A 26,069-nucleotide genomic window follows, 5' to 3' on the forward strand; every position below is an offset into this window, starting at 1 on the left:
CACAGAGCTTCTGCTGCCCCGGCATATATTTGCTGCGGGTTGAAGCGGCCGCCACGGATAAGGCGATTGAAGCTACGGCCAACGGAGTAATGGGATGGACTATTTCCAATTTTCAATCCTTGCCTTCACTGTTATTCTGTTGCATGAATGCTCTCTTTCTCAAAGGCCATCCATAGTATTTGATGGCGCGTAGATATACGCATTCCGTCGACGTCTTGACACACACATATACAAGCAGCCCTCTTTCCCCTTGAACATGCCCTTCTGACTTCCTTTCACCGCCATCTCACAATGATGCCCTTTTTCTCTCCTCCGAGCCAGCCATCTGCTGTTCAGGCCTTCCTTCTCTCCTTGTGTTCGTTGTAAATCCCACTCGTTTTAATATCACATGCTAACTCGCCCATAACAGGTGATTTCAATTTTGACTTCTCCAACACTTACTCCACCCCTACTATCTCTGGCTTCCCTACCGATGGGCTTAGCCTGCCGCAAATGCAGCCTGCCGCTGCTATCTACCCTAGCAGCGTTCAGCAGTCCCAGTCACAACAGCCAAACACGTTTGTCCAGCCCGTAACAGGCACCCAGGCAGTCGAGAAGCATTCGTCTGAGCCCCATCCGCCTGCTGCCCTCAACTTGGAGGAACGCTCTCGTCTTGCTGCTGAGGAGGACAAGCGGAGACGCAACACTGCTGCCTCTGCCCGTTTCCGCATCAAGAAGAAACAGCGCGAGCAAGCACTGGAGAAGTCCGCGAAGGAGATGGCTCAGAAAGTGTCGGAGCTTGAGAACCACATTTCGCAGCTAGAGACCGAGAACAAGTGGCTGCGCAATATCCTGCTTGAAAAGAATGAGAATAGCGAACACATTGCCGCTATTTTGGAGAAGGGCTTCCCTGGAAAGGACGAGGTGGATCGTGTAGCCAAGGAGTTGGCTACCAAGACACCTTCAACTCCGACTCCTTCGGCATAACTGAGCCTTGTATGAACCCATACTTTTCTTTTCTTTTCTTTCTCTTCTACTTTTCCCCTTTATTCCATTTCTTCTAGTCTACTGAAAGCCATCATTTTGGCAGTTCAATACGTCTTCGTTTTTGAAGAACAGGATTAAAAGATACTGCCGGGGTGGCTTGCAGGTGATTAACTCAAAAAAAGCTCAAAATAATGATCAACGAATCTGGATATTGGGGTTGGTTTTCTTCCTTTCTTCTACTTCTCCGTTTCCCTTTTATCTAGTTTCTTTTTTCTTTTCTCCTTTCGGTATATGCTTGGATTTTTGGATTTTTACCCTTATTTTCATGACTCGGTGTTCTTTTCTGGTTTTCGGAATATCAACGGTGGCTATTTGTCTCTTGCTCTTGTGCCTCTTCTAGTGCTTTTTAACGAACATTATATTAGCCTATGCGTATGTAACTATACACATATTTCTACTTTCATAACTTCAGTTGCAACATAGTCCATAAGTGAGCTGTGCTTTGTGTCAGAACCTATATAATCTCCAAGCTTTTGAATGGGCATGTCAAGATGAAAATAGGAATATCTTGCCGCAGGGGTATGCTATCCATAGTCTTAATTAAAACCGTACAAAAACAGTCAGACTCGTAGATGGTGGTTACTTGAGGCTTCGTGTTTTCCGGTTTTAGTGCAAGTACCACGCATCAGCCACCCATCGTCAGTTAAAAGTCAGGTTGTACAAAAGAGACATTGCCTCATCACAGTCCTGACGTCGTGTCCCTTTTTAAATCAAGAGTTTCTGGATGCCGGATCTTAAGCTCTTGAGCTTCGCAGTTCTGTCTAGCTCCATCATGGCTGAGGGGTCTCCCCTTTCAACTTGTTTAGACGCAGCTTGTTCCGCTTCCCCAAAATACGGAGTGTGTTTTCCCTTTCTATTTCGCTCATTGTACCCCAGTTATTGATTCTTGACACAGTGCCGTCCTGGTTGACGACAAGCGGGCCAAGGCTGTCGAGTTTTGCCTCAGCACTTCCATGGCTCATGTCTAGCTTAACATGGCCATCATTGCTAGTTGGCGGCTCAGGCAGAGGCAGTGGAGCAACCTGTGAAGGAGGTTTAGAGAGCTCAGTTACAGGCGAATGAGACATTGTGGCGCTATCTCTGGGTGTCTTGCTTAATTTAGATGAAGATGAAAACGCCTTGACGAGAATCAGTGCACAAATCGGGGAACTGACAGGTGTTTTTACAATATTTCTAGTAACAAATAGCCTCATGGACGGGGCTAAAGAAAGAAAAGGCATCAGAATAACGGAAACTGTGACAAAGAGGCGAGTTAAGGGTATTCTTGGATCTTATCTAGAACGTTGTTTGACAGGAAAGCAAGCACATCTTAATGTACCCAGATAGACAGCGCTGGTGTTACAAGTCTTTCGTGTGGCTCCACTTTAGTTAGATCAGGCCTCCCAATCATGTTGCAGATCTGACAAGGCTGTGCGCTGATGTGGACTGTTATAGATGGTGATGTGCGTACCTATCCGTTACTGTGAAAGGTTGGAAGCCTCGTGTTTGTTCTGGAACGATTTCATGAATCATGGCAATGCACGTCAGGCAATGTCTCGAGGCGCTTATATGAATATATTTTAAATTATTCCCTTTTTCATTTAGTCACTAGTATTTTTGTGGTATTGTGTTCAGGCGTTATGTTCTCTCATTTACTGTTTAATTGCCCTCCTTCTGCCCTACTCACGTACATCAGCTGGTGCCAGCTGGCGACCTGGGTCATTCCAGCCTCTGCAACTTATAGTGGCAGCTCCCCTGAAGCTCAGTACATTTTGTCCAACCACTTCGCAATCACGTTGAGCCACACTGGGCCACCTTTTGGACTCCCCCCCCCCCCCCCCAATCCCAGTCCACTTTAACGACCGAGAGGGTTACTTTCGTTTCCTATACAAGCTCAACCTTGGGACTCTTTCCCATGCGCCTCCATCTTTCCATCGTCTCTTCCTTTCCAATAACGAGAAGGGTTAGAGGCATATTCTACGCTCTAAGGCTGGCACTGCAATTATTATGAGCGGCGATATGAGTCTCTCAGCAGCTCTGGGTGGCCTACGTATAGCCAACCCTGATGATGCAGATACCGATGCCCCGCCAGCGGCCTTGACTATCGTTGACACCCCCTACGAATTAACGAAAACCACAAGCCATGCCTCCTCGATGCGCAACACCTACGATCGCCAACCGCCCCACGAGAAGCACTATCCGCAGCAGTTGCAACACCAGCAATCGCCGCCTCCACCACCAACACAGCAACAGCAGCAACAGCAGCAACAGCCACTGCCGTCGCACAGCCAGCTAAATCGAGTACGGGATTTATCTCCTTCTTCTATTCATCGTTCTCAACAAACCCGTTATCGCTCATCGTCTGACCCCCGCGTCACTCCTCCCGTCAACACGCTTTCCCGGAATCCATCGCGTGGCAGGAATCTAGACCAGCCTTCACCACGGGCTCCCTATGTTCGAGAAGGTTCTACTGCCTCATTTGACCCTACCTCTAATACTACCGGTACCCTTTACGATTCCCCTTATAGAAGTAGCGCGTTGGTGGCTGGCCAAGCCGGTCGCCCCCTTTCCACCTCATATGCAGTTTCCCCGAAACACGATGATCCGCGATTAGGACCCGGCTCAGCCTACCCGTCATCCTCATCAACGCATCATCTCCCTTCACGGGCTGCAAGCCAGAGACACGAAAATCATGGGCCTAATCCTATGCATATGCATCGCCCATCGGACAACCAACTCCCCACAAGACAGAACTCACGAGGAATGAGCCACCATTCTACTAATCATGGTGTACCTCAGGATGGCTTTGGATCTGGTGCCCCTGTACCTACGACTGCTGAGGAGTGGAAAGACCGTGGCTCGGCTGTTGGTGTCAAACGCGAGATTGATGCCGATGGCCGGCCTGTGATGCGCCAATTCAAGAAAGGAGTGCGAGATTTCAACTTCGGAGTGGTCCTTGGCGAAGGATCCTACAGCTCAGTCTTTCTAGCTTCGGATCGTCAAACACTAAAAGACTATGCGGTCAAGGTTCTTGACAAGCGGCACATCATCAAGGAGAAGAAGATCAAGTATGTCAATATTGAGAAAAATACTCTGAATCGCCTTACGGAACATCCCGGCATTGTACGCCTCTACTACACCTTTCAGGACCAAACTTCGCTCTACTATGTCCTTGATCTCTGCAATGGAGGCGAACTTTTAGGAGCTCTGAAAAAGACAGGCACATTTGATGTTGAGTGTACCCGCTTCTACGGCGCCGAGATTCTAGATGCCATAGACTATATGCACTCCCGTGGAGTCATACATCGCGACCTCAAGCCAGAAAACGTTCTACTAGATGATCATATGCATATCAAAATCACTGATTTTGGCACTGCAAAACTACTCTCTGATCCCCGTTTACCTCCTGATGGTAATACCCCCTCATCTGAAGACGACCGTGCAGCGTCCTTTGTTGGAACAGCCGAATACGTGAGTCCCGAGCTTCTAATGAACAAAAGCGCCTGCAAAGCTAGTGATCTGTGGGCATATGGCTGCATAATATACCAGCTACTAGCTGGTCGGCCTCCATTCAAGGGTGGGTCTGAATACCTTACGTTTCAGAAGATTGTAAATCTTGAATACGAGTTTCCCGTTGGCTTTCCACCCGCTGCAAAGGATTTAGTTGAGCGGTGTTTAGTCCTCGACCCAACCCGTCGACTTACTATTGACCATATAAAGAACCATGAGTTTTTCGATGGTCAGTATTTTGGAAAAACCCTTTGGAAAGGTCAAGCGCCTCGTCTACGGCCATATGTGCCACCCACGCCGGAGCCCAATATCATCCAGCTCGGCAACAATATACCAAGCCCCCCATCGGCACCTACAGCCCCCCGACCTCGCCCTACATCGGGCATCAACACTCAGCCTCGGCCAACCACTAAAATCACCGAACTTCCTCCTCCTACACAAATTGATATCGACTGGTCACCAATCCTTACGCGGACCAATGAGCGAGTTCTGAAGCTGGGTGATTTAACTGTTGCTACATCTCCAATTTCTACGTCGCCCAAAGGCGAGGAAAGCCACAAAAAGCTGTCTCGATTCTTTGGAGGCGGCGCTACTAGAAGAAAACAACGCTTGGTGCTTGTAACATCTGCCGGGCGCATCCTAACTGTTCCAGCAAGTGGCGATGAAAAGAAGGTTAAGCAGGAGATTTCACTGCTTGCCTCTGACTGTGTTTGGAGAACCCAGCAAGATGCTAAAGGCATGATGCATTGGTGTGTTGATACAGTAAGTATTTCTCCGTACCCCCCCCCCTTTTTTTTTCCCTTGCTATAAGGCGAGTCTTGTTTTTGCTAACACCAGCTCAGGGAGGCATTCACTATAGTTTCGAGGAGCCCAAGACACCAACACCCGACAATAAAATCGCCAATGAGTGGATCGAGAGCCTGGAGCGTGCAAAAGACATTGCACTCTCACAAGCTTCTTTCTCTGATTACAATGATAACGGATACAGCGAGAATCGCCCCGTTAGTCCGGCTAGCACGCTTGGTGGTCACAGCACATACACTGACAATTTCGGCAACGGAAGTGGCGCCTCTTCAAGCCGTGTAAATGCGGCGAAGAATTCTTCAACGGACGAGTTTGCAACCAAGCGGAGCCGCTTTAGTAAGCGCCAGTCTAAGAGCGGGCTTGGGCCGGTCTTCTAAATGATTTTTTTCGGTCTTATTTCTTGATTTTTTTTGGAGGAAATTCAAACTGCTTGTTGACTGCTAATTCCCCCTTATTTTGAAATAAATTAAAGGGAGGGTTTTGTAGATGGGCCGGTAGCAATAGGCAATGACATTTGTTGCTCTTTTGTTTCCTTCATACATGGACTGTCGTACCTTGCCGTGGCTTTACTTACTGAAGGCTTTCAATCCCCATGCCCCAACCTGCACTTACACGTATACACACACATATACATAACATAACAGGCGTTGTTTTGATGGTATATTCTTTTTTTCTTTTGCTTTTTTTTTTCTCTTCTTCTCTCTTCTGTTTCACTTGTGGTTTTCACTCTCGTATTTCATTATTCAAGTGAAGTATATTTTTATTTTATATTTCAAAGCTTTATAGTACTTTTTTATGTCTATTCCAATTGTATCTAAATCTTAGCCTACAACGTACCACAAACACACTATTACACTGCAGACAGCAGTAATTCATCATATCCCCCAAAATTCGAGGCCTTTTCACCTTCACGTGATTCTATGTCGAGCGGGGTTTTCTGCGACAATATGTGAACAATATGTGAACAAACTGATACATGGCAAGCCAGCAATTGGTCTGGTCGGTGTTTCGTGAAAATCGTTTCAAAACTACGTGGTGTTTGGTATGTAATGCGATCAAAGCTAGATTGTACAGGTGGCAAGCAACTGGCAAGATAGTTTCATCTTCCAACCAACAATGAAGTTGAACATTTATCTGTGGATCACTTGTTATGTTTCGTATTAAGTTTTAGTGTTAATTGCCACATTAATCATGTAGAACTCAATGTTCAAGGACCAATAAAGGCTACCATTTGAGTGCCTGATTTTTTCTAACCCTAATAAAGATGATGGAAATTTATATCACGTGACTGAAACAATAACCCTGGCAACGGGTTAAATTTCGCGAGGCTGGATTTGGTGATAGTCAAATTAGGACCAAGACGCGACCAGAACCTTTAGCAACGCTAGCCCGGACTTATCGACCAACCGTAAACTACTACCTTTGGATTCCTGCCTTCTAAGGTATAATTACGACTGACGGCTATTCTGCCCATTACACAGAATCATTGGCTATCTCTATTTGTTATTTGTAATTGTCAACCTCCAATCGCCTAAAGTTGACACCGACAGGCTCATAATATTATCGCGATGCACGGAGGCCAATTTCGCCAATTCAACGCCGGCACCGGTGGTCGTGGAGGTCGCCGTGGACAAAATGGTAAGTATTTGGCATCCTCGGCCCCTCCGCCCTTACGCGACTATGGCTAAACGACAACGCTGAATGAGCCAAGTTTACTAATAATGTAACCTACAAAACAGCCAACAATGCGGCGGCTCAGGCCCAACTAGCTCAACAGCAAGCAGCAGCAGCGGCGGCAGCGGCACAACAGGCACAAGCCCAAGCACAAGCACAAGCTGAGATGGCGAAGCGACGTAGCCAGAAACCCACTGACAAGAACATGCCAGAGGGCATCGAAAATTGTATCCCCGACGGTGAGCTCGTAGAGCATTATAACAAGTTGCGCAACTATGAGCGTCGCTTGGATGCCACTATTACACGCAAGCGGTTAGATGCGCTGGATAGTGTGAATCGCTACCCCAAGGTACATCTAAAGTGAGAATATAACTTATACATAACGATTAGCTTAGCTAACACTCTCATGATCTGTGTATAGTATTGGCGCACGCTAAGAATTTGGATTTCCAACACGGTCGAAGACCAGCCTTGGCAACAAACAAGCCTCAATGTTGACAGCTTCGACTTTAGCTCGACCGTCGATTCCACGTATAAAGTCAAAATCCAGGCCCGTTTACTAGCTGACGATATGGGGCCAGAATCTAAGAACGGTAGCGATGATGATATGGGCTCAGATGTCCAAAACAAGGGCGACGAAGCAATGGAGTACCACCTCCCGCACTTTTTCCGGGCTATGAACGTCGAGTTCCCACAATCTTATGTACCTGAACAGACGGTTGAGTGGAAAAGACCCGATCTTCCGCCCAATACGCCGTCATATGCACCATTGCCTGAAGCTTTATGCTTTGATGAGCTCTCCTTCCGCCGTAATGGGGACGACAACATGAACATTACAATCAATCTCACGCGACACGAAGAACCCGAGAGATACTTGCTCAGTCCAGAGTTGGCTGACATAGTTGACATGACTGAAGGCACTAGACAAGAAGTCGCTCAGGCACTCTACGAATATATCAGCTATTTCAAGCTTCAGGAGGATGAAGAGCGGCGCAATTTTCGCTGTGATGATCTACTCCGCAAGGTAAGTCAATTTTTGACCTTTTTCATGTCGCGTCTAGCGCTTAAATAAAACAGTTAAGAGCTTGTCCCTACGCGCATGACGGCGCAGCAATAATTTTTTATCATAAATGACATGCGAGGCCGATTAGAATAAAATGCTGACAAATACGAATTTTAACCCCTGATTTTAGATTGTTAATAGCGATGTTGGGCATATTCCCATGCTTGGCGACTACATTACGCCCCAGCTGAAGCCATTGCCCCCAATTTCACTTCCGTACACTATCAGGGTTGACAAGGCTTTTCATAGTGACCCAACACCCTCGGTTTACGATGTTCGAGTTCTTGTTGAACCCCCCGTTAAGACTCAGATAGTTAAGTTCATTTCTCACCCATCATACGCTGCCATGCTGCGCGAAGTGTCAGGACTAGACGAGCAACTGGCTAGCCTGATCCAAGCTATCTCCGTGTCCAAGGCCAAGCGTACATTTTTCATGTCGCTAGCCAATGACCCAGTCAACTTTTTGCGAAAGTGGATCAGCTCACAGCAGCGTGACCTCGAGGTTATTTCCGGTCAGACTATTCGCGGTAGCTCAGGCTCTGGCGCGGATACATGGCGCAAGGGAGGACAAGGCAGTGTATGGACCACATCTGCCGCCCAAGAAAGCGTCAGTATCCTCCTTTCCAAGCAGCCAAGGCACCGCTGAGATTAGGGAGGAAAGAGAGGAGGTGAGGAGTCCTGTACCAGCCACAGGTCATAAGATTGGCATGTATATCGACACATGGCGGTTGTAGGAAGGGATGTGTGCAGATATCGTTCACCGGATAATTGATGGGATTTAGGATGAAAAGCTCATACATGCGCAAAAGAGGCTAAGAAGAGGATGAGAGAAGCGAAAGGTGGGGTGGGTCTTTGCTTTGTTGGATATGTTGGGTCTTGCGTCTATTGAAGTCAGATCGAGTTTAATGAAGGGCTTTGTATAATGTCTATCCTACTAAATCTGTTCTCGGTGAAATCTAGATTAAACACCGGGTTGCTAAGAAGCCCGGGGATTCATACGGTGTATGTTTGTGTTCGTGCGCACGCTTTAGGCCCGCGCTAGGCACCCCGTGGAAGAGATCATGCGCGCCACACTAATTTACTATCTGCATAGCTCTTATGACCTCGTGGGTGTGGTTTTTTCATGCTTTTCAGTGTCGTCCAGGTGATTGGTTCATCCGAAGCGCAGGCTAAAAGGCCAACAGGAAAGATGGGGTTTAGATACCGCCGCGCACATTGATAATTATAAGGTGCAGAAAGGGGCTGAAGCGCAAATGACTAGTTAGTGTGATGTTGTGCAGCGCCCCAAGATTTAACCAAGGGAAATTATCGTGTGATGGCAAGATAGAAGCAGCCACATGGGCACAGTCAATCGCGTACTTGGCATGTTATGCTGCGATTATCCACCAATAGGATGGCTTATATCCTATCTATACAGATGAACATGCAATAATATAGTGTTTTTCGCGGTACAAAGTCTACTTTAGAGTTGAAGAAGAGGTTATAAGGAAGTATGAGCCAAAATGCTGAGGACACCAGTAGACGTTAAATATATTCAAATCAAATCAAATGTTGAGGACAAGCATACTGAGCATGTATCCACCAAGTGCTGTAGTAGAGTATTACTTAATGCAGCATGCCTATCTAGACCCACAATTTCAACATCTTATCCTGAATAAAGTTCGGGTGCAGGTAACGTGCTCATGACTAATTAGCCGATTTCTGTTTGTTTGTTTTTAGTTCTTCTACCAGGACCAGTTGTTTAGTGTTCCAGAACATAGTTGTTTGTCAGGGAATGATGACAGTCAATCAAGGACATGGAATTTTGAGGGAATGTTGGCACCGTTTGATGAATAAAATATTACAAGGATTTCAATTATTTGGTTGCTGTTTGAGGCCGATACACATCAGAGCTGGCATCGTTTCATAATTGGAAAAGAGATGAGAAGAGAAAAGAGAGCATGTGCGATAGTAGACATGTAGAGAGCTGACTTCCTAGCTACAGATCAACTATACATAATCTTATACATGCAAAGGTAGCTTTGCCACAAGACCATGCAATGCCCGCTAGAGCACGTCATGGGACAGTTGATGGATAAAATATTCATTAAAGATCGCCTGCAGGGATATCAATCCTGTCCAGAAGCACCAAGGGTAAGCAAACAAGACGGAGAAGGTTACAGACCGACAACCAGTGGCTAGTTAAAACAAGACCAAAGACCAATCTGCCAGATTCCGAACGATCCGAGAAAAAAGCAGAAAAATAGAATAAATAGCGACTTAGACCCTAGAAATGTGATAACCCTATAGGTGACGTTGAAAATATTCCGTTATCGCAATGCGATAACGGAGCATAAAACAAATAGGGTAAATTTAGAGTGAAGATTTTTGTGCCCCTCATAGGTACACGCTTTTAGCCTTGTTAACTTCTACGCCGACTCGCTTATCCATTAGCAGCATTGTGATATCTTTGGTGGTAATGTTTGTTTATTTAACTAGCAAGTTTCGGGTTTAAAGTTGATAGGAAAACAATTTCTAATCACAAGTCAATCTAGGCCTATCTGCAAGATCGCGGCCGGGCGGTTTTCAGCTTCAACTGAGAGTCATGGCCGAACCTAAAATGTGAAAATTGATTTACCGTCATCAAGGTCAAGGCCGGGTGATCATTGCGGCGGCTTCTCTCATATCTATCCCGATCTGAGACTTCCTCGCTTGCAGGCAGGAATCTTCGAAGCTGTTCCCATCTAGTCAAGATTTGCTGAGTCTGGATCGCTGCCTATTCTCCTTCTTGTCCTTGGCGCCATCATGAAGTAATTCACCCAGGCGGCAGAGTTAAAAGCCATATGTTATAATACAGAATGGCATAGCTTTTGGCAAACGGTATAGCTTTTTTTGCTAGAATACCTAGGCCTTTGGCTAAGAAAAGAAGCAGGCCGATGGCGACGCTGGAGCTTGGGCTCTGGACGATTATAAAAATGGTGAAAAAAAAGCACTGTTCTTTCTTCGCTTCTAGACGTGTTGGGTAATAAAAATTGCTAGTAAAAGCTGGTTCCTGATTTTGAGCTTCTTGAAGGCTCAGAAGGAAGGTTGCATTGACGAATCTAGCCAAACTTAGTCAAGGCTCCCAGCTGGACCAAGCAGACTGGCCTAACTAAGACTTGGGAAAGGCATTTTACAAAGGCGAAGATTTCTAGGTATAGCGCGCATGGAAAGTTCTGGAGAAGCTGGGGCCCTCAAGCCCTTTTAGAAAGCCCCCAAATCCATGCGAACATGCTGCAGGCAGGGTCTAGGATGAATACACCCACCCGTGTCTTAATCATCTGGCACACGCCCAGTTACACACTATACTGTACGCCCGCCTATCCACACACCCTACTCTTACTACTCATCCTCCTACGCGCTTAATCACACACCCAAGGGCATTTCTCCATGATGGTTTCTTTTCTGCCTTTCTTCCTCACTACACCCCTCCAACTCTCTCTCTCCGCCAGCCGTATGGACCCGCGGTCTATCCTTGGAAGCATAGACAACATAGCATAAACCAACAGGATTGGTTTACTGCTGAGCCTAGGAAGAGAGCGCTATCGAGATCAGGCTCATCTCGATTCGATATATAATATCACTCCGTCCCATGCTCCGGAAGCTGGGTAAACAGGCGCCTCTTCTGTCATTGTGACCATCACGCTTTGCATTACTTTCTCTTCTCCTCTTTTCCGTGCTTCTTCATCATTTATTCTCTTGCTTTGCATTGGCCATTCGCCTGGCCTGTACACTCATTCGGTCTCTTTTTCTCATCATTTCACATGAACAAACATATTTCTTTCTTTTGCATATCCCGGACATTCATTTGTGTCTAGAATCTTCAACATGCTCTTCAAGTCATTTACTATGATTGCCCTGGTGGCATCTAGTGTTTTTGGTGCTCCAGCTCCCATTGCTGAGACCTCTCCTGTCCACCAACTCATGGCCCGGGCCCCGCCTACCAAGGGGCATGACCAGATCGTTGCTCTGCCAGAGGCCATCCCTAATAATGCGATTGGTGCTGCTTACCGCAAGTTACAGCCATGGATACGTATCGACAGCGGGTGCTTCCCCTACCCTGCGGTCGATGCTCAGGGCAACATTAGCGGCGGCCTTAAGAAGGGTGGTAGTCCAAGTGGAAAGTGTCGTGGTAGTGATGGCCAGCTGTACGTCCGTAGTTGCTGGCATCAGGGACGCTATGCCATTATGTATGCCTGGTACATGCCAAAGGACCAAGGGACTGGCCGTCTGGCCATAACCGGTCACCGTCATGAGTGGGAGAATCTCATCATCTATATCGACAACCCCGACTCCTGCGACCCCAAGATCCTGGGAATCAGTGCCTCTAAGCATAGTACTTACAACAAGTATAATTATGTTCCCGAGGGTATCTTCCCCAATGGTGACCTGCGTATGCAGATTAAGTACTACCAGGACATTGCTTTCTTTGGAACCCACTCTATTGATGTTGAGAAGGACGGCAGGAATGGCCGTGAGCAAGTCATGGTCGAGTGGGAGATGCTTCCCGATCTCGCTCGCAAGTCTTTGGACGAGGCCAACTTCGGTGACGCCAATTTCCCCTTGAAGGACGGCAACTTCTTTCGTCTGCTGGATAGAGCCAACCCCTTCTAAGAGGCTGCTGCTACTACAATTTACTGGGCGGCTTGCTGGCTTGTTTATCTCCTTGCCGTCGTTTTCGGCGATAAATCAGGCCTTGTTTGATTTTTTTCTTTTTCTCCTTTGTTACTTTTCGCTGTGGGGTATTTCATCCCTCAATTTGGCAGCAATCTCGTGCGCAAGACTCGTGAGGCTCGAGTTCCTTTCTTTTGACTTACACCCTTCACTTCTTTACATATCTTGATTGTTCTTGATGTTTTTTACTTCTGAGAGTCTTTTTTCCCTTTGTTTTCTTTTTCTTTCCTTTCATGCTCTTTTATTCCCCCCATTATGTCCTCGTTTATATGTGGCTATAGAAGCTACTTTGCCTCTAAGACTGCCTTGCCTATCTTTCTTAGTATTTAACAGCCTGATTATACCTTTTTACGCCATGTTATATGACTTTAATCTGTTTGATGTTTATATATCTACTGCCATTACCAAATATATTGCTCGAATTCCCATCATAATATGACTTAAATTTAATGTGACCGTGTCGTTGCGTTGTCAGTAGTTCTTCGTTTTGATGAGACGCCCAGTATTAATGGTTATGTGACGATGCGAAACGACGCAAAAACAAAACTTTTCTTTTGGCATGTTGATAGCCAGGAAATTTTAATCAATTTTGAATCTCAAGTGTTAATAAAATCTATCTAGTATAACATACGCCAAACGAAAAGAAAGAGAAATAAAGGCGTATTCCACCAATTGCCTTTGTGACATCCAGGTTATTTTCTATGTATTTGTAGTTTAGTATGTTTAAAGATGCCAATAGCCACCCGCATCTAGCTTGGTCTGGCCTACAGACAAGCGAAATGCGACCTGGCATCCATATCCTTATGATACCAGCCACTACAAGGCAAAGTTCATCAGCACTACCGCTGAGGAGGGATTGGACTTGGGGGCAGATTCTTAATCTGCTTGATAAGAAACTCCCGTTCATCTATGAACTGCTCATCATCGGTACGGTCCTCCAGGAAGTGTGACAAGAAAGAAAGGAGCTTGTCCCGATTCATAATCAAAATCTTTTGCACAGCAACAGATTTGTGAGGGTTGGCCACAAATACTTTGAAGACATGGAAGCCTTCGTATTGGACCATTTTGCGGTCGTCACGTAGCAGGTTCATGCATATCTTGAGGTGCTCTCCACTGTCAACATAGGCTGTCATGACCGAATAGTTGGAACGATCTAGTAGAATCTCCCCAAGAAGCTTTATAGACTGACGCTTGGTGACGTAGCTATTTGATTGCACCAATATAGAGTTGTACTGGCCAAAGAAAAGATCGAAGTTTACGGACAGGAAGCGGGGGGCCAGATCCTTGTGCTTTGTCAAGAGTTCCTACATACACGTGACAGGGTTGGGATGTTAGCTACTGGGTATAGAACCATCGGAGTCCAGGGAGGAATAAAGAGAAAAAAAAGCAGGATACATACTCTAAAGGTCGTGAATGCATCAGCTGCGACCTCAAATGAACTCTTGTCAACCCAGTCGAAGAACCGCCAAAACACACCTCTGCCTGATTGTGGCTTATCACGGTCAATATTGGACACACCATAAAAACTAGAGCCCTTATCATCGGCATCATCATACATGATGATGGCAGCCGCTGATTCGGATTTCAATACTTCACGCAACACAGAGCCTGCTGGAGTGGCGCTCTCTTTATGGTCGTATCCACGACATAGTTCTAGTAGGACCTGAGGCCGTTGATTGATGACATAGGATAGAGCAACAGGGTCTGACTTGGGAGAAGAGCCCGTCGGGCGGAAGCGGAAGACATATGAAAATATGACCTGTGTATCTTTGCGCGATTCAAATGGGATTTTATGGAGGTTGACTGCAAGAAGATAAAGAAGATCTTCTTCAATAATGCCGGTTACAAGTTGGTATATTTGATCAGAGCTAGTATCGCCATCTAAACCCCCAGGGTAATAGGAAAGACATGGGTTAGCCAACGGGATGCACAAGCACGTAAGTGGCATGGTAGAAGGAGGTAGGGAGGGGAAGGGGACAAGGAGAATCATAATAGAAATTATGTGAGCAATAGAATACGATGGACACTAGAGCGGGTTATTTCGTGATAACAGGATCGAGCGGCTTACCGTCTTGTAGCACCAGCTTCATCTGGCCCAACACTTTGGCTAGCTCTTCCGTCTTAACAGGAGCACCCTGAGCCCAATCCATGGATAGGCGATTAACATGTTCACGGGCCTGCTTAGGAAGATCGAGGGCTGTTCTAGCCCTCGTGCGGCCGAAGAGAAACGACATGGCAGGAGAGGGGCAAATGGAAAGGGGGGGGGGGGTAGTAGAGCGTTCCGAGAGGTTGGATAGTAGGTACTAGAGCAGTAGCAGCAATGGCAAGAATGACCAGACAGCTGACTAGTGAGGGTTGGCGATGTTGTGAGAGGAGATAGATCGCGACAGAATAATGCCGTCTAGTTTGCGCCGGGATAAGTGGAGCAATTGGTTGGTAACAAAACAATACGGCTATAATAGAGGTTGGTTCTCCAATGCAAAGAAATAGAGAGGGGAGTTGCGGCAAAAATGTGTCGAATTAGAGTGACGGCAGTGTGTATGTGTTTTGGCTTGGGCTTTGTCTACAAAAACAACGAGCACAACGTGCATCTAGTGTAGCTAGGGGCAACCAAACGAGGTAATCGTTATAAGCAGTGGACAGGGCGGCGGTAATTTGGAGAGGAGTTAAGGTTGGGCGGGTGGGCGGGGGGTCGAGCGTGGCGAAGACAGTAAGAAGATCCAAGAGCAAGAATGAAAGCGAAGAAAGTTAGACCAATGACAACTGTCGAGATTTAGAAGTATGTAGAAACAGTGCAAGCAATGTAATCAGGGGCAGACATGGAGTTGAAGGTAAAGGAAGAAATTGGAGGTGAGCCAGAGAAGAAAAAGGGAAGGGTTTAAAGCTGCTGGCGAATGCCAAGATTGAGTTAAGGCCTAAAGAAGGAGATTTGTTATTATTTGTTGTTGTTGCTGAGCTGATGATTGCCCCACTACAAAAGCGTTACAAAGTTTTGGTCAGAAAATGAAACGCATGGAGCCGCTCTTGTTCTTATCTGTTTTCATAGGGTTCTTTAGGTTCACCTTGAGTCTTGTAAAGACGGCTACAAGAGATGTCACGAGGAGTAAAAGTGCAAAATATTGCTTACTTGCCATTACAGTGACTAGCTGAGTTTGGAGTTTTGCAAGTTTCACATTGGCTCCAAGGAAAACCAAACCCTAAGGTGGAGGAAATTGACAAGTTCTATCTATAACCCTATTGTTGTGAATAACCCTGAAGCTACCAAAGTTATTATGCCTTGCTCTTCATGGCAATCTTGAAGGTTAAGCGTCAGTATATGGGTAGGATACAAGAGAAGAGCAGTACCGTCGCTGTATTCTTACCATGAAGCAGTTTTTGAGTCGCAGAAACTCTTCTGCGCATTTGTTTTTATGTACCGAGTTATAATCTGCCACGATACACTTTCCATAGATGGTAGCCTTTTGAGGTGATTAGCACTAAATTAGTTGCAAAAGAAAAGTCAGCGGGTTAATATACTTCGGTGGAGCATTGCGTAGCTGCGGCGGCGATGCGCCGAACTGGGCGAGTAGTTGAAGGCGGAGCTAGAGACATGATGGGGGGTGATTGGTTAGGTAATGGGCCGGAGGCCGGAAGAGCCGAGCTGGAAGTTTGGGCAAAGCCTGTTGCAAGATGGGCGTCCTACTACAACTGTGGCGTGTGGCTTGCCTAGTACATGCACAAAATACAGATGGGCCCTTGTCATTGGCCAGAGCTGAAATATCCCCACTCAACGCGTCGTGTTTGCATGCTTGGTAGAACTTGACGCGACTTAAAGAATCTACGTTCCTGAAGCTATAGGGAGGCAAGAAGTTTAGCCGACAAGACAAAACTTGTTATTCGCATGTATTTGTATTGGTATGTTTTAGGAACGGCGAATATTGGAGACTTGGACACTAACTAACAGAAAGATACTAAGGGGTACATAGAGACAGAAACAAGATAGCAGCAGTATACAAGCCGGAAGGAGACCCACATTTGCATTCACCCTACTTTTTCTCTCCGAATATCAAAATCTTGGGCGGCCTATTCCTCCGTCTTGGTCTGTTTTCTCCTTTTGTTTCTCTTTTTATTTTTCCTTTTTTTTTCTGTCCCTCCTACATTCCTCTCTTGAGAACTAGCTATTTATTTGTTGCTTTGCGATTGACATTCTCCCCTCACCTATTCGCTGTCGCGCGCCAAGGTCGCCAATTTGCTCTGTTATCACCAGTCTTGCTTGAACTTGGAGATTTTCCATCTATTCCCCGTCTTTAATCTCTATTGCTGACTTGTTCTTGCTATTGTATTCCACGTCATCTTTGCTATTGCTTTTACCTATCCTGCTTTACCATATTTTCCCTCGTCTCTCTATTACACTTGTTGTCTCGATTCCTACCGCCGCCTCTGCCATCGCGACTCTGGCACATTGCTTGTACCTATCTCGATTTGCTTGAGCCTGCCATGCGCTGCTTAGCATGCGCTGTCGGCAGCCAGGCTCCTCATGCAGTCCTCGCTATCTTTGTCGGCACAGCCTCTGCTTAATCACGTCAGCCTCGACAACAAGAATACCTTTAGCGCTCATATACATAATTATACGCCGTCCTTACCACCCCAAAACTACAATCTACCCCCTTTCCATAATGAACCCTCGATGTCTAAACCGTCGCTTGGTTCGGACGAGTACTACTCTAACTCAGGTGCGTTAACGTGTGTTGCTTTTACGCGCCCCATTTTGGCTTCCCAATGCGCGACTGGTCTTGCTTACATAGCCATGCGTTTACATAGATATCCAAATTCTTCACGAAATCGTCAAGGCTGCTCAGTATCTGCTAGATACGCTCCCACCTTCAGAATGTATTCCTACAAGCGCACTCTTCCGCGCATATGACGAGATTCTCCCTGCCCATGGGATTGACCCTGACGATGACCAGCATTTCTCTCGCATTTTGTTCCGCATTGGCGGCGAGAGGGGTGATGAACCATTGATCAAAAAGTTTGAGATTGTCTTGGATCGCATGGGAATCCAGATAATTTTCGACGACGTTACTGGCGCCGTTACTACTGAGTATCCTCTGCGCGCCCGTCGCCAGTCTCTTACAACAGTCCCCGAGGAACAAACACACCAGATACAAGCCGAGGAAAGTAGCTATGAAAATGGAACGGCCCAGACGACTGCCTCGCCACGAATCCCTGAAATATCGCACTCATCCCCTGATGTAACTCAAGAATTTGCTGCTGCGAAGCCTGTGGGTGATGCCTCAGCCCGACCTCCTTACGAAATGCCTAGGACTGCTACTTGGCTGATGGAAGCTCGGCGACAAATGCGCGATCTGGGGATTGACAACGATAACGCCGATGAAACCAGCGGAAATCCCAAAGAATCCAAACACGAACAAGAACAAAAAGAGGAAGAAGGAATTGGGGATAAAGAAGCTGGATATGAAGATGTTGAAGATGCATATGAGCCTACTGTGCCTGTGCATATCAACAATGACAATAGACCAAAGACTTCTCACATGCAGAAAACCCCTTCTGTTATCGCTACACAATATGCGCCAACGTCCCGGCGAAAAAATCACCATTCTCCCTCCGAAAATACTACAATAGAACGTGATCCAGTATTTGAACACGTTGCGGCCCGGGTGATACCTGCACCTTCTTCACCTACACAAACAACACAGCCTTCACATGTCCTCCGACGACTCGATGCGAATCTAGACGAAATGGAAGCACGCGCTCAGCTTGCATATGATTTCTACCTCGTCACGAATGCCACGCGACTTTTTCGTTGGTGGCGCGACAAGGCTAAATCTTGGCCTGCTACTGAAGATTACTACGAAGCTATGGCTATGACGGAGCAGCGCCGGTGCACTATGCAAATTACGATAATGCAATGGCAAGACCAAGCATTCTTTCTTAAGAAACAACGAATCGAAGAGGCTAAGGCTGCCCAGAAACAACAAGAGTACGTTAAGATTGAGCGTGTGGCTACCCGGGCTGGTCAGATTTACCAAATTACCAACAATTTTGTTATTTGGCTGGCCTACTCGAAAGTCGAGGCGGAGCGCATTGCTGTTGCTAGGCGTCACATCTTGCGCAAGCGGCATTTTGATAGCTGGAAGAAGCTTACTCTGGGATATCTGGCCATGTCACATCGCTTTGTTTTGACTATTAATTTCAAAAGATGGGCCGAATTTTCTCATGAAACCGCGCGAAGAGAGCACAAGGCCGATGTATTGTGTTCAAGCAGAGTAGCTAATATGACTCTACGGGAATGGAAGCGCGAGTATAGAGAACGCTTGGCCGAAGAGCACCGGAATCGCAACATCCGCCGCTGCATTATGGGTCAATGGCTTCAAGTCACTGAGTCTAAGATGGCTCATGGAAGTCGCCTTGAACACAAGTATCAGATCGCCATTGCCCGCAAGATAATATCTCTTTGGCATGGGTGGTCTGATCTTAAACTAAAGCAATGGAATCACGGGTCTCATCTTATGGCCTATTACCAAGCCTCGAGTCTCTTTCAAATTTGGGGAGCCATCGACGTCGAAGCTGACTTACAACGGACGTACGATGGAAAACTAACCATGGATGCTCTTCGTGATTGGAATCTTGAAGCGAAATGTTGCTGGATGCAGAATAGCAGCAGACACAAGTTGCGTAGTGTAGCCTTTAGAGATTGGAATCTGTTGCAACGCATGGCAGTCTTCCAGCGCAGGCGAGATCAAAATCTCAAGGAAGTCTTGTTTTCTTCCTGGCTTAGCTACACGGGAATTCTCACGGATATGAATTCTAAGGCTAGCATGACCAAGGCTGCTCGCCAAGCTAGTCATACCGTTCTCGAGAGTTATCTACATAACTGGGCTGTTGTTTCTTGTACACTATCGCGTACAGAAGCTCGTGTTAGTAGACGGGAAGCCATTGACACGATATCGGATTGCCTGCTAGAGTGGAAACAAGCATCACGTTGCCAGCCTGAGATGAGGCGGTGGTCTAACCGGGGGGAGTATTTTCTCACCACCTCCTGTTACTTTTTGCCATGGGTTGAGCGGTCAAAAGAAGTCCGCAAAGAACGTCTTGCTGCAGCCTTCACTAAAGGTAGAGCACTGCAGAAAGAACGTCTTGTCCAGCGGTGCTGGAAGCTATGGGGAGAGAGTATTCAGCGAGGGAATGCACAGACTCACCGCTGTAAAGTAGCCCAGCGCAGGCATAACCGATACTTGGTCTCACGTTCCCTGGAAACCTGGCTGTCAGCATGCTTCTGGCTAGGTGAAATTGAGGAGTCGGTCGAGGTTGATGGTGCCGAAAAGATGTTTTCTTCTATGTTAAGCCTGTGGCTAGATCAAGCTGATGTTAGAAATAACAATGAGTCTACGTCATGGGCCATATGGGCGCACCAGGTAGTCACAGAGGCCTGGGAGTATTGGGACCTTGCCATGGAAGCCGTTGAAGAAAAACAGGCAAACGCCCCTCGTCGCGAGAAGAAGCGTATGTCTAAGTTGGTTCACCAGGAGTTCTTGGCATGGCTTGAGGCAGCAAACAAAAATATGACATCGTCGTTTCCTGCGAACGAACAGCATCTTTGGGTTCACACTCCGGCACCACAGCCGATGTCCTCAACCGCGCCTAATAGTATAGCCCGGTTTAGCACTCGATCACAGCCCGTTGTTTCGCATGTCGCATCACGACCGACGTCTGAACTTTATGAAATCATGGCAAATACCCCCACGCGCCGCACAGGATTGGCACGCTCCGTAGCTGCTTTATCATCTACGACACCCTCAATGGCTCTTTCCACGCCATACGAACGGGAGCTTCGAGCCATATATCATGGTGGAGGACAGGGAGAACAAGAGCCCCGCGCCACAGGCCCAGGCCTATATACACAGTCTGCTGGGCTCATGCCAGTACAAAGCCAGCCGCTCCGTATAGCATTGTTTCAGTCCCCGGAGGCCCACGCGGGCGCTTGATGACCTGGATGAAGAGCCCCTAGAGGAAGATGGTACGTGATCTTGATTATGTTTACGTATATACAACCTTTTGTTTCTGCTTTACTGTTGGGCTATGGCGTTGGTAGTTTGCTGTCACTTTTTTTTTTTTTGGGAACAAGGTTGTCTTTTGGCAGAGTTTAGAGGGCCTAGTGCCGCGGCCTTGGTTATGTGGTTATGCCTTGGGTACTTGTATTGTTCATCATCGGAGCTCATTGGACGTTTTTCTATTTATCTTATTTCTTGTTTTTGAGCGGCAATTTCATTCTATGTTTTGCCTCCTTTGTGTTGAAGTCTTGGATCATTACAACGCGTCGTTCTTAGGTTGGGAAAAGACAACCAAGTGGTGCTCATGAATTAATGAAGCATCTAAATCTAAATATATTTTATTGTGACTTTATACCATTTAGGACATACCTAAGGTTCCAAATTAGGAATGTAGCTTGGCTTCATCCTATCGCCTCGTTAAATGCATAACTACCCCGGTATATACAAACCATCACACCCTTGTGCTTTTAGTCGAGCGCATTAATCGAACTTGCTTCTCTAATGATTGGTGTTTACTGCTGTCTTCCTACTCTCTCTTCTTCTTTGGTAGTTTAGCTTGTTTGAGGGCTCAAATTTTGTTTCTTAGTTGCCTCTTTCTAATCCCGTCCTATACAATTGACTTTCTATCATGAAATCGGTATTACCCGGGAAACCCAATGCAAAACTTCAAGCTCTGGCCATTGGCATTTGGGGCGCAAGACACATCACAGTAAGAAGCTCCAAGTTTGATATAAGCGGCATCATTGACGGCCCTGGCGGCCCCAGTCTGTGTGATTCCCCTCAGTGCTCAACGCTGCTAGACGCGTCTACCCTGACTGACTCTGTGACTATGATCTGCTTTTCGCTTAGGTTTACATCACTGGTAATGCCTTTACAATCTTGGATGACGCTCAAAATATACTGCAAACAATTTACGATGATGACGATTCTGAGCTCGAAGCTGTTGCGTTTGACGAAATTTTGGGCAAGATTGCCACGTGCACCAGATCTAGGGCTCGCATCTATGTGCCAGACAATCAGCTATTCCTCCCACCAAAGGTGTGTCTCGTCTCGTACTGTGCTCTAGTATAGTTTACGGCTTCTAGCTTTCCAAGGCTTTGCTTCTTTCATGCACTAATGCAGGCGTTAAAATCTCGTAGTGGACACTCGAGTCTACGATACCTATCAGCGACCCTGCCGATTTGACTACGCTGTCATGGGGAGCTCGCGATGAGCTTTTAATAGGCAGCCACAGCCTCTCGCTATACAATACCGACCAAGATACCCAGCTAGTGTGGCATAAAGTTCTTCCAAGCCCAGTATATATAGCCGAGCTCTCATACGATTCAGCGTACATTGCTTCATGTGCCCACTCTGACGGCTTAGTCAAAATCTGGCGCCGTATAACCTTCGGCTCGCAAGATGTGCGCTTTGAAATGACATATGTTAAGCACCAAGAACCAGTCTCACGACTTCAATGGCGCAAGCCAGTGGATGCGGGAGTCACCATCGAAAACACACTGTACACATTTAGTCTTGACAACCATCTCAGAGTCTGGCTGCCGGCCGATGGGACACAGCAGCATCTCCAGAAATGGGGAAGTCTGGATCTTGACATGGCAGTGGAAGACCACAGACTGGGCGACCGGGAGAAACCAGAGGGTATGCGCTGGGCCTTTATAATGGATGAACGCCATGTTAAGACTAGTGTTGAGCGTGCTTTGCAGAAGGAGGGCGAGGACTCAACACAACTTCCACAAGCTGTCGAGCATCTCATTGCGGTTGCAAACAAAAATCCCGAGCTATGTTTGGTTTTCAATGGCGAAGGGTCAATGTCGGTCTGGGCACTGGAAAACGTCAATCACGCAACACGTGGCATTCAAGCCATTTTTAATATTGCCAGTGTAGTCTCCACGGACCTTTTTTTCCCCGGGATAAAGTCTGACTTTGTACGCATATCAAACTATTGCGACCGTAGGTCGGGCGTCCACAAGATATTTTTCCACTATATGGATGGGAGGATAGATGTGTATGAGACTTTGCTTACTAGGCTCTTGGACTCGAGACCATCTAGCAGTCAAAAGTTTGGAAGACTTACACCAAAGGCCACATGGGATGGCCACAGCATGCCGATTACAAAAATTGTGCGAAATTACAGTGGCCGGGCGATTGTGTCGCGTACCAATGAAGGCGAGAGCTTTGTATGGCACCACGGGTATAAAAAAACTCCAACTCCTCTCCTTCGCCAATCTGCCATCCCTGGGTCTGGTGCTATCCAGCGAATATGCGTTCTCAGAAAAGGTCGATTTGTGGTGCTGTTAAGAGGAGGCGCAGTTTCTCTGTGGGATTGCCGGCATAAAGAAGCAAGGCTTATGGCTAGCCGAGAGGTGGAGATGGGTGGCAGGCCTTTGTGTTTAGTTATCCTTCCTCGCAGGGATGTCAAGGACTACACTGTTGCGCACATTGCTACGATTACTTCAGAGTGCAAGGGCCTTGTATGGGAGGTTTCCTTACCTCATTACAACGAAATCCTTGCCAGCAGTTGTGGTGGTGGTGCTGATCAAGGCTCGATCAGAGACTTTTGTTCCTTTGATTTAGAGGGTGAGGACGCTGAAGGGCTTTCGTATGTGGTGCCGGTAGACCCAGCGGGAGAAAGCCATTCAAGCTTCGGCTTCCTTGACGTCTTTGCTCGGGATGTCGCCATCTCATATACTAGCTCAGGCCGGGTTACGTTCTGGACGGGCCGACTAGATCCTAATAAGGACACTGTTGGCTGGCTAGCGACGTCGCACACTGAGACTGGCATTGAAAACCCTGCATTAGTCAGTGGCAGTACTCTGAAAAAAGCAGCTCTTGCGAATAGCTCACGCACACAATTGACTATTTGGGACATTGGGAGTGGGCGTTTAGAATATAATGCAGGACTACAGACCGGAGATGCAATTCGCGACCTTGATTGGACGTCAACGCCTGACAAGCAGTCGATCCTAGCTGTTGGTTACCAATATCGTGTCGTGCTTCTCTCACAGATGCGCTTCGACTATCTTAACAAGGGACCCGCCTGGGCACCCATCCGAGAAATAAACATCCGCGATCTCTCTCCACATCCTGTTGGGGACTCCGCATGGCTAGGAGATGGCCATTTGGTGGTGGGCGCGGGAAATCAACTGTTCACGTATGATCGCAGAATTGAGCTGTCCGAGTCTCTGGTTAATGATCTTAAGTTGCCAAAGCGCAAATCTGGCACGTGGGATTTGTTCGAGGTGGTCCAGCGGCTGAGTGGCCCGCTTCCGGTCTTTCACCCGCAGTTTCTTAGTCAGTGCATGTTAGCTGGAAAAACGGCAATAGTGCATAGAATTCTCGTGGCTCTGCACCAGACGCTTAAGTATCATGTTGAGGGAGAGGAGGTGGATAACTATTTGGGTATTCCAATGGAGGAATTTTACCTGTCTAATGTAAGTCAACTTGGTCTGCTAATCATTCTGGATGGGTTATGCTGTTATATTACTTTCTGTGTTGTATGTTAGGTATGCCATGCTAATCTTTCATTGTCCCCCTATAGAAACCTCAGAGCATGCGATTGGACGTTGATGATATTGGCGGCTTTTCCTCGCATAATATACACGATGACCATGAAGAGGCTTTCTCCGATGAAATTGCGCTGGCCATCAACGAAAAGCTCACAGTCGTCAAGCTGACCCAGCTTTCAGGCCACGAGCAGATCCAACTGGCCGACATTGTTGAGTGCTGTGGGATGGTAGAGGGGCAGAGAAGGTCTCTAGACGAGAATGGTGCGCGTTTCATGCTTTTCTTTAGACAGCATGTGCTGCGGAGGGGCCGTACGAATGAAATGCACATGTCATGGAGAGAGATTAACTGGGCCTTTCACTCGACAAGTCAGGACGTCCTGGGAGACTTCGTTGATCGGCAATACCATAGCAGGATGATATGGGAGGATGCACGGGAGATTGGTGTGTTTATGTGGTTGGCTGATGAGACATCAGTGGTTAGTTATTTCTTTTTCCCCGCGTCCTTTTGTTCTGTTCTCTTGCCTACTAACGCTCACTATAGAGAAAGCGGTTTGAGCAAATTGCTCGCAATGAGTACACTAAAAATGACGACAAGAGCCCCATCGACTGTAGTCTTTTCTACTTGGCGCTTAAGCGCAAGACAATTCTCCAGGGCCTGTGGAGAGTGGCTTCAGGAATCAAGGAGCAGGCACCTACACAGAAGATTCTGGCAAACAACTTTGACGAGCCAAAGTGGCGCACTGTAGCTATGAAAAACGCCTACGCTTTGCTAAGCAAGCGTCGATTTCGTAAGTGATGGAGGACTTGGAAAAGCTATTAGGGAGATCTGTGCACTAACATATGTCAAGGCTATGCTGCTGCTTGGTTTCTTCTTGGCGACTGTCTTCAGGATGCCGTCAGTGTCTGCCTGAAGCAGCTCAAGGACTTGCAATTAGCAATTGCCATCACTCGTGTATATGAAGGAGACAACGGGCCAGTCCTGAAGAAGCTTCTGGAAGAACAAGTGCTGCCGTTGGCTGCCGAAGATGGAAATAGATGGCTGGCATCATGGGCATTTTGGATGCTGCAACGAAAGGACATGGCCGTACAAACTCTTATTGTAAGTTGCTTAATGTCCCTGTTAAGCGCGGCAAAGCGACTACGTTTCAAACAAACCGGACATCTAATATTTGATTACTGTTTAGAACCCCGTGTACACTCTTGTGGAAACTCCGTGCTTGCCTGACATCAAATCACGCATGTTCCTTACTGATGACCCGGCGTTGGTTGTTTTGTACGCACAACTAAAACAAAAGACGCTTCAAACACTTCGCGGTGCGGCTAAAATCACTCCGCGCGCGGAGTGGGACTTTGTACTGCACAGCGCAAAGCTTTATGATCGGATGGGGTGCGATCTCCTGGGTCTTGGCCTGGTGCGTAACTGGGAATTCTCGCACCTGTCACATCCGCGGATGAAACGTAGTTCCATTGCCGATGTCGACCCACTTAGCCTTGTGAACCAGCGTCGGAGATCGTTGGTGGTTACGGATATTCCAATGGATGAGTTGCGGCTTGGAGGCCAGTTGCATAAAAACGCGAATGTTTCTAGCCAGTCAGCTGGGCCAGTCCCAGAGAAGGTCAAAGCAGCAAAGCCAGCACCGACAATGTTTTATGAGCCAGATGCTAATTCGCTGTTGGATAGTTTTGGATTCTAGATGTTTTGAGTAGTAAAGGCTTGAGAACATAGGAGAAAACATGGAATTTATAAAAAAAAAAAGGACA

The 26,069-nt window shown here is 47.0% G+C and overlaps 7 protein-coding genes across 7 annotated transcripts; 6 read left to right on the plus strand and 1 right to left on the minus strand.

The window, feature by feature from the left end:
* Positions 1–291: 291 nt before the first annotated feature.
* HOO65_030530 (uncharacterized protein) lies at positions 292–966 on the plus strand (the record flags this gene model as incomplete). The annotated part of the gene is made up of 2 exons (XM_071002396.1): positions 292–355; positions 410–966. The coding sequence occupies 2 exons, from the start codon at positions 292–294 to the stop codon at positions 964–966; spliced, it is 621 nt and encodes a 206-aa protein (XP_070860209.1).
* Positions 967–3,012: 2,046 nt separating this feature from the next.
* HOO65_030531 (uncharacterized protein) lies at positions 3,013–5,696 on the plus strand (the record flags this gene model as incomplete). Its single annotated transcript, XM_071001888.1, has 2 exons — positions 3,013–5,277; positions 5,358–5,696. 2 exons carry the CDS (start codon positions 3,013–3,015, stop codon positions 5,694–5,696), a joined length of 2,604 nt encoding a protein of 867 aa, XP_070860210.1.
* Positions 5,697–6,887: 1,191 nt separating this feature from the next.
* HOO65_030532 (SWIB/MDM2 domain-containing protein) lies at positions 6,888–8,702 on the plus strand (the record flags this gene model as incomplete). The annotated part of the gene is made up of 4 exons (XM_071002069.1): positions 6,888–6,957; positions 7,059–7,342; positions 7,415–8,017; positions 8,187–8,702. The coding sequence occupies 4 exons, from the start codon at positions 6,888–6,890 to the stop codon at positions 8,700–8,702; spliced, it is 1,473 nt and encodes a 490-aa protein (XP_070860211.1).
* Positions 8,703–11,902: 3,200 nt separating this feature from the next.
* Positions 11,903–12,688, plus strand: HOO65_030533 (NPP1 domain protein; the record flags this gene model as incomplete). Its single annotated transcript, XM_071000437.1, has 1 exon — positions 11,903–12,688. The coding sequence occupies one exon, from the start codon at positions 11,903–11,905 to the stop codon at positions 12,686–12,688; it is 786 nt and encodes a 261-aa protein (XP_070860212.1).
* An 899-nt stretch (positions 12,689–13,587) lies between these two features.
* Positions 13,588–14,982, minus strand: HOO65_030534 (Conidiophore development protein hymA; the record flags this gene model as incomplete). Its single annotated transcript, XM_071002195.1, has 3 exons — positions 13,588–14,052; positions 14,148–14,629; positions 14,817–14,982. The coding sequence occupies 3 exons, from the start codon at positions 14,980–14,982 to the stop codon at positions 13,588–13,590; spliced, it is 1,113 nt and encodes a 370-aa protein (XP_070860213.1).
* Positions 14,983–17,403: 2,421 nt separating this feature from the next.
* On the plus strand, positions 17,404–20,733 carry HOO65_030535 (WD repeat protein; the record flags this gene model as incomplete). Its single annotated transcript, XM_071001824.1, has 2 exons — positions 17,404–17,460; positions 17,533–20,733. 2 exons carry the CDS (start codon positions 17,404–17,406, stop codon positions 20,731–20,733), a joined length of 3,258 nt encoding a protein of 1,085 aa, XP_070860214.1.
* A 694-nt stretch (positions 20,734–21,427) lies between these two features.
* HOO65_030536 (wd repeat domain-containing protein) lies at positions 21,428–26,002 on the plus strand (the record flags this gene model as incomplete). Its single annotated transcript, XM_071001773.1, has 8 exons — positions 21,428–21,508; positions 21,649–21,837; positions 21,939–22,612; positions 22,829–24,233; positions 24,341–24,784; positions 24,850–25,096; positions 25,157–25,407; positions 25,493–26,002. 8 exons carry the CDS (start codon positions 21,428–21,430, stop codon positions 26,000–26,002), a joined length of 3,801 nt encoding a protein of 1,266 aa, XP_070860215.1.
* Positions 26,003–26,069: the final 67 nt, after the last annotated feature.

The sequence above is a fragment of the Ceratocystis lukuohia genome (assembly GCF_044167205.1).
Source record: "Ceratocystis lukuohia strain C4212 chromosome Unknown Supercontig3_pilon, whole genome shotgun sequence".
In the NCBI taxonomy this organism is placed as follows: domain Eukaryota; kingdom Fungi; phylum Ascomycota; class Sordariomycetes; order Microascales; family Ceratocystidaceae; genus Ceratocystis; species Ceratocystis lukuohia.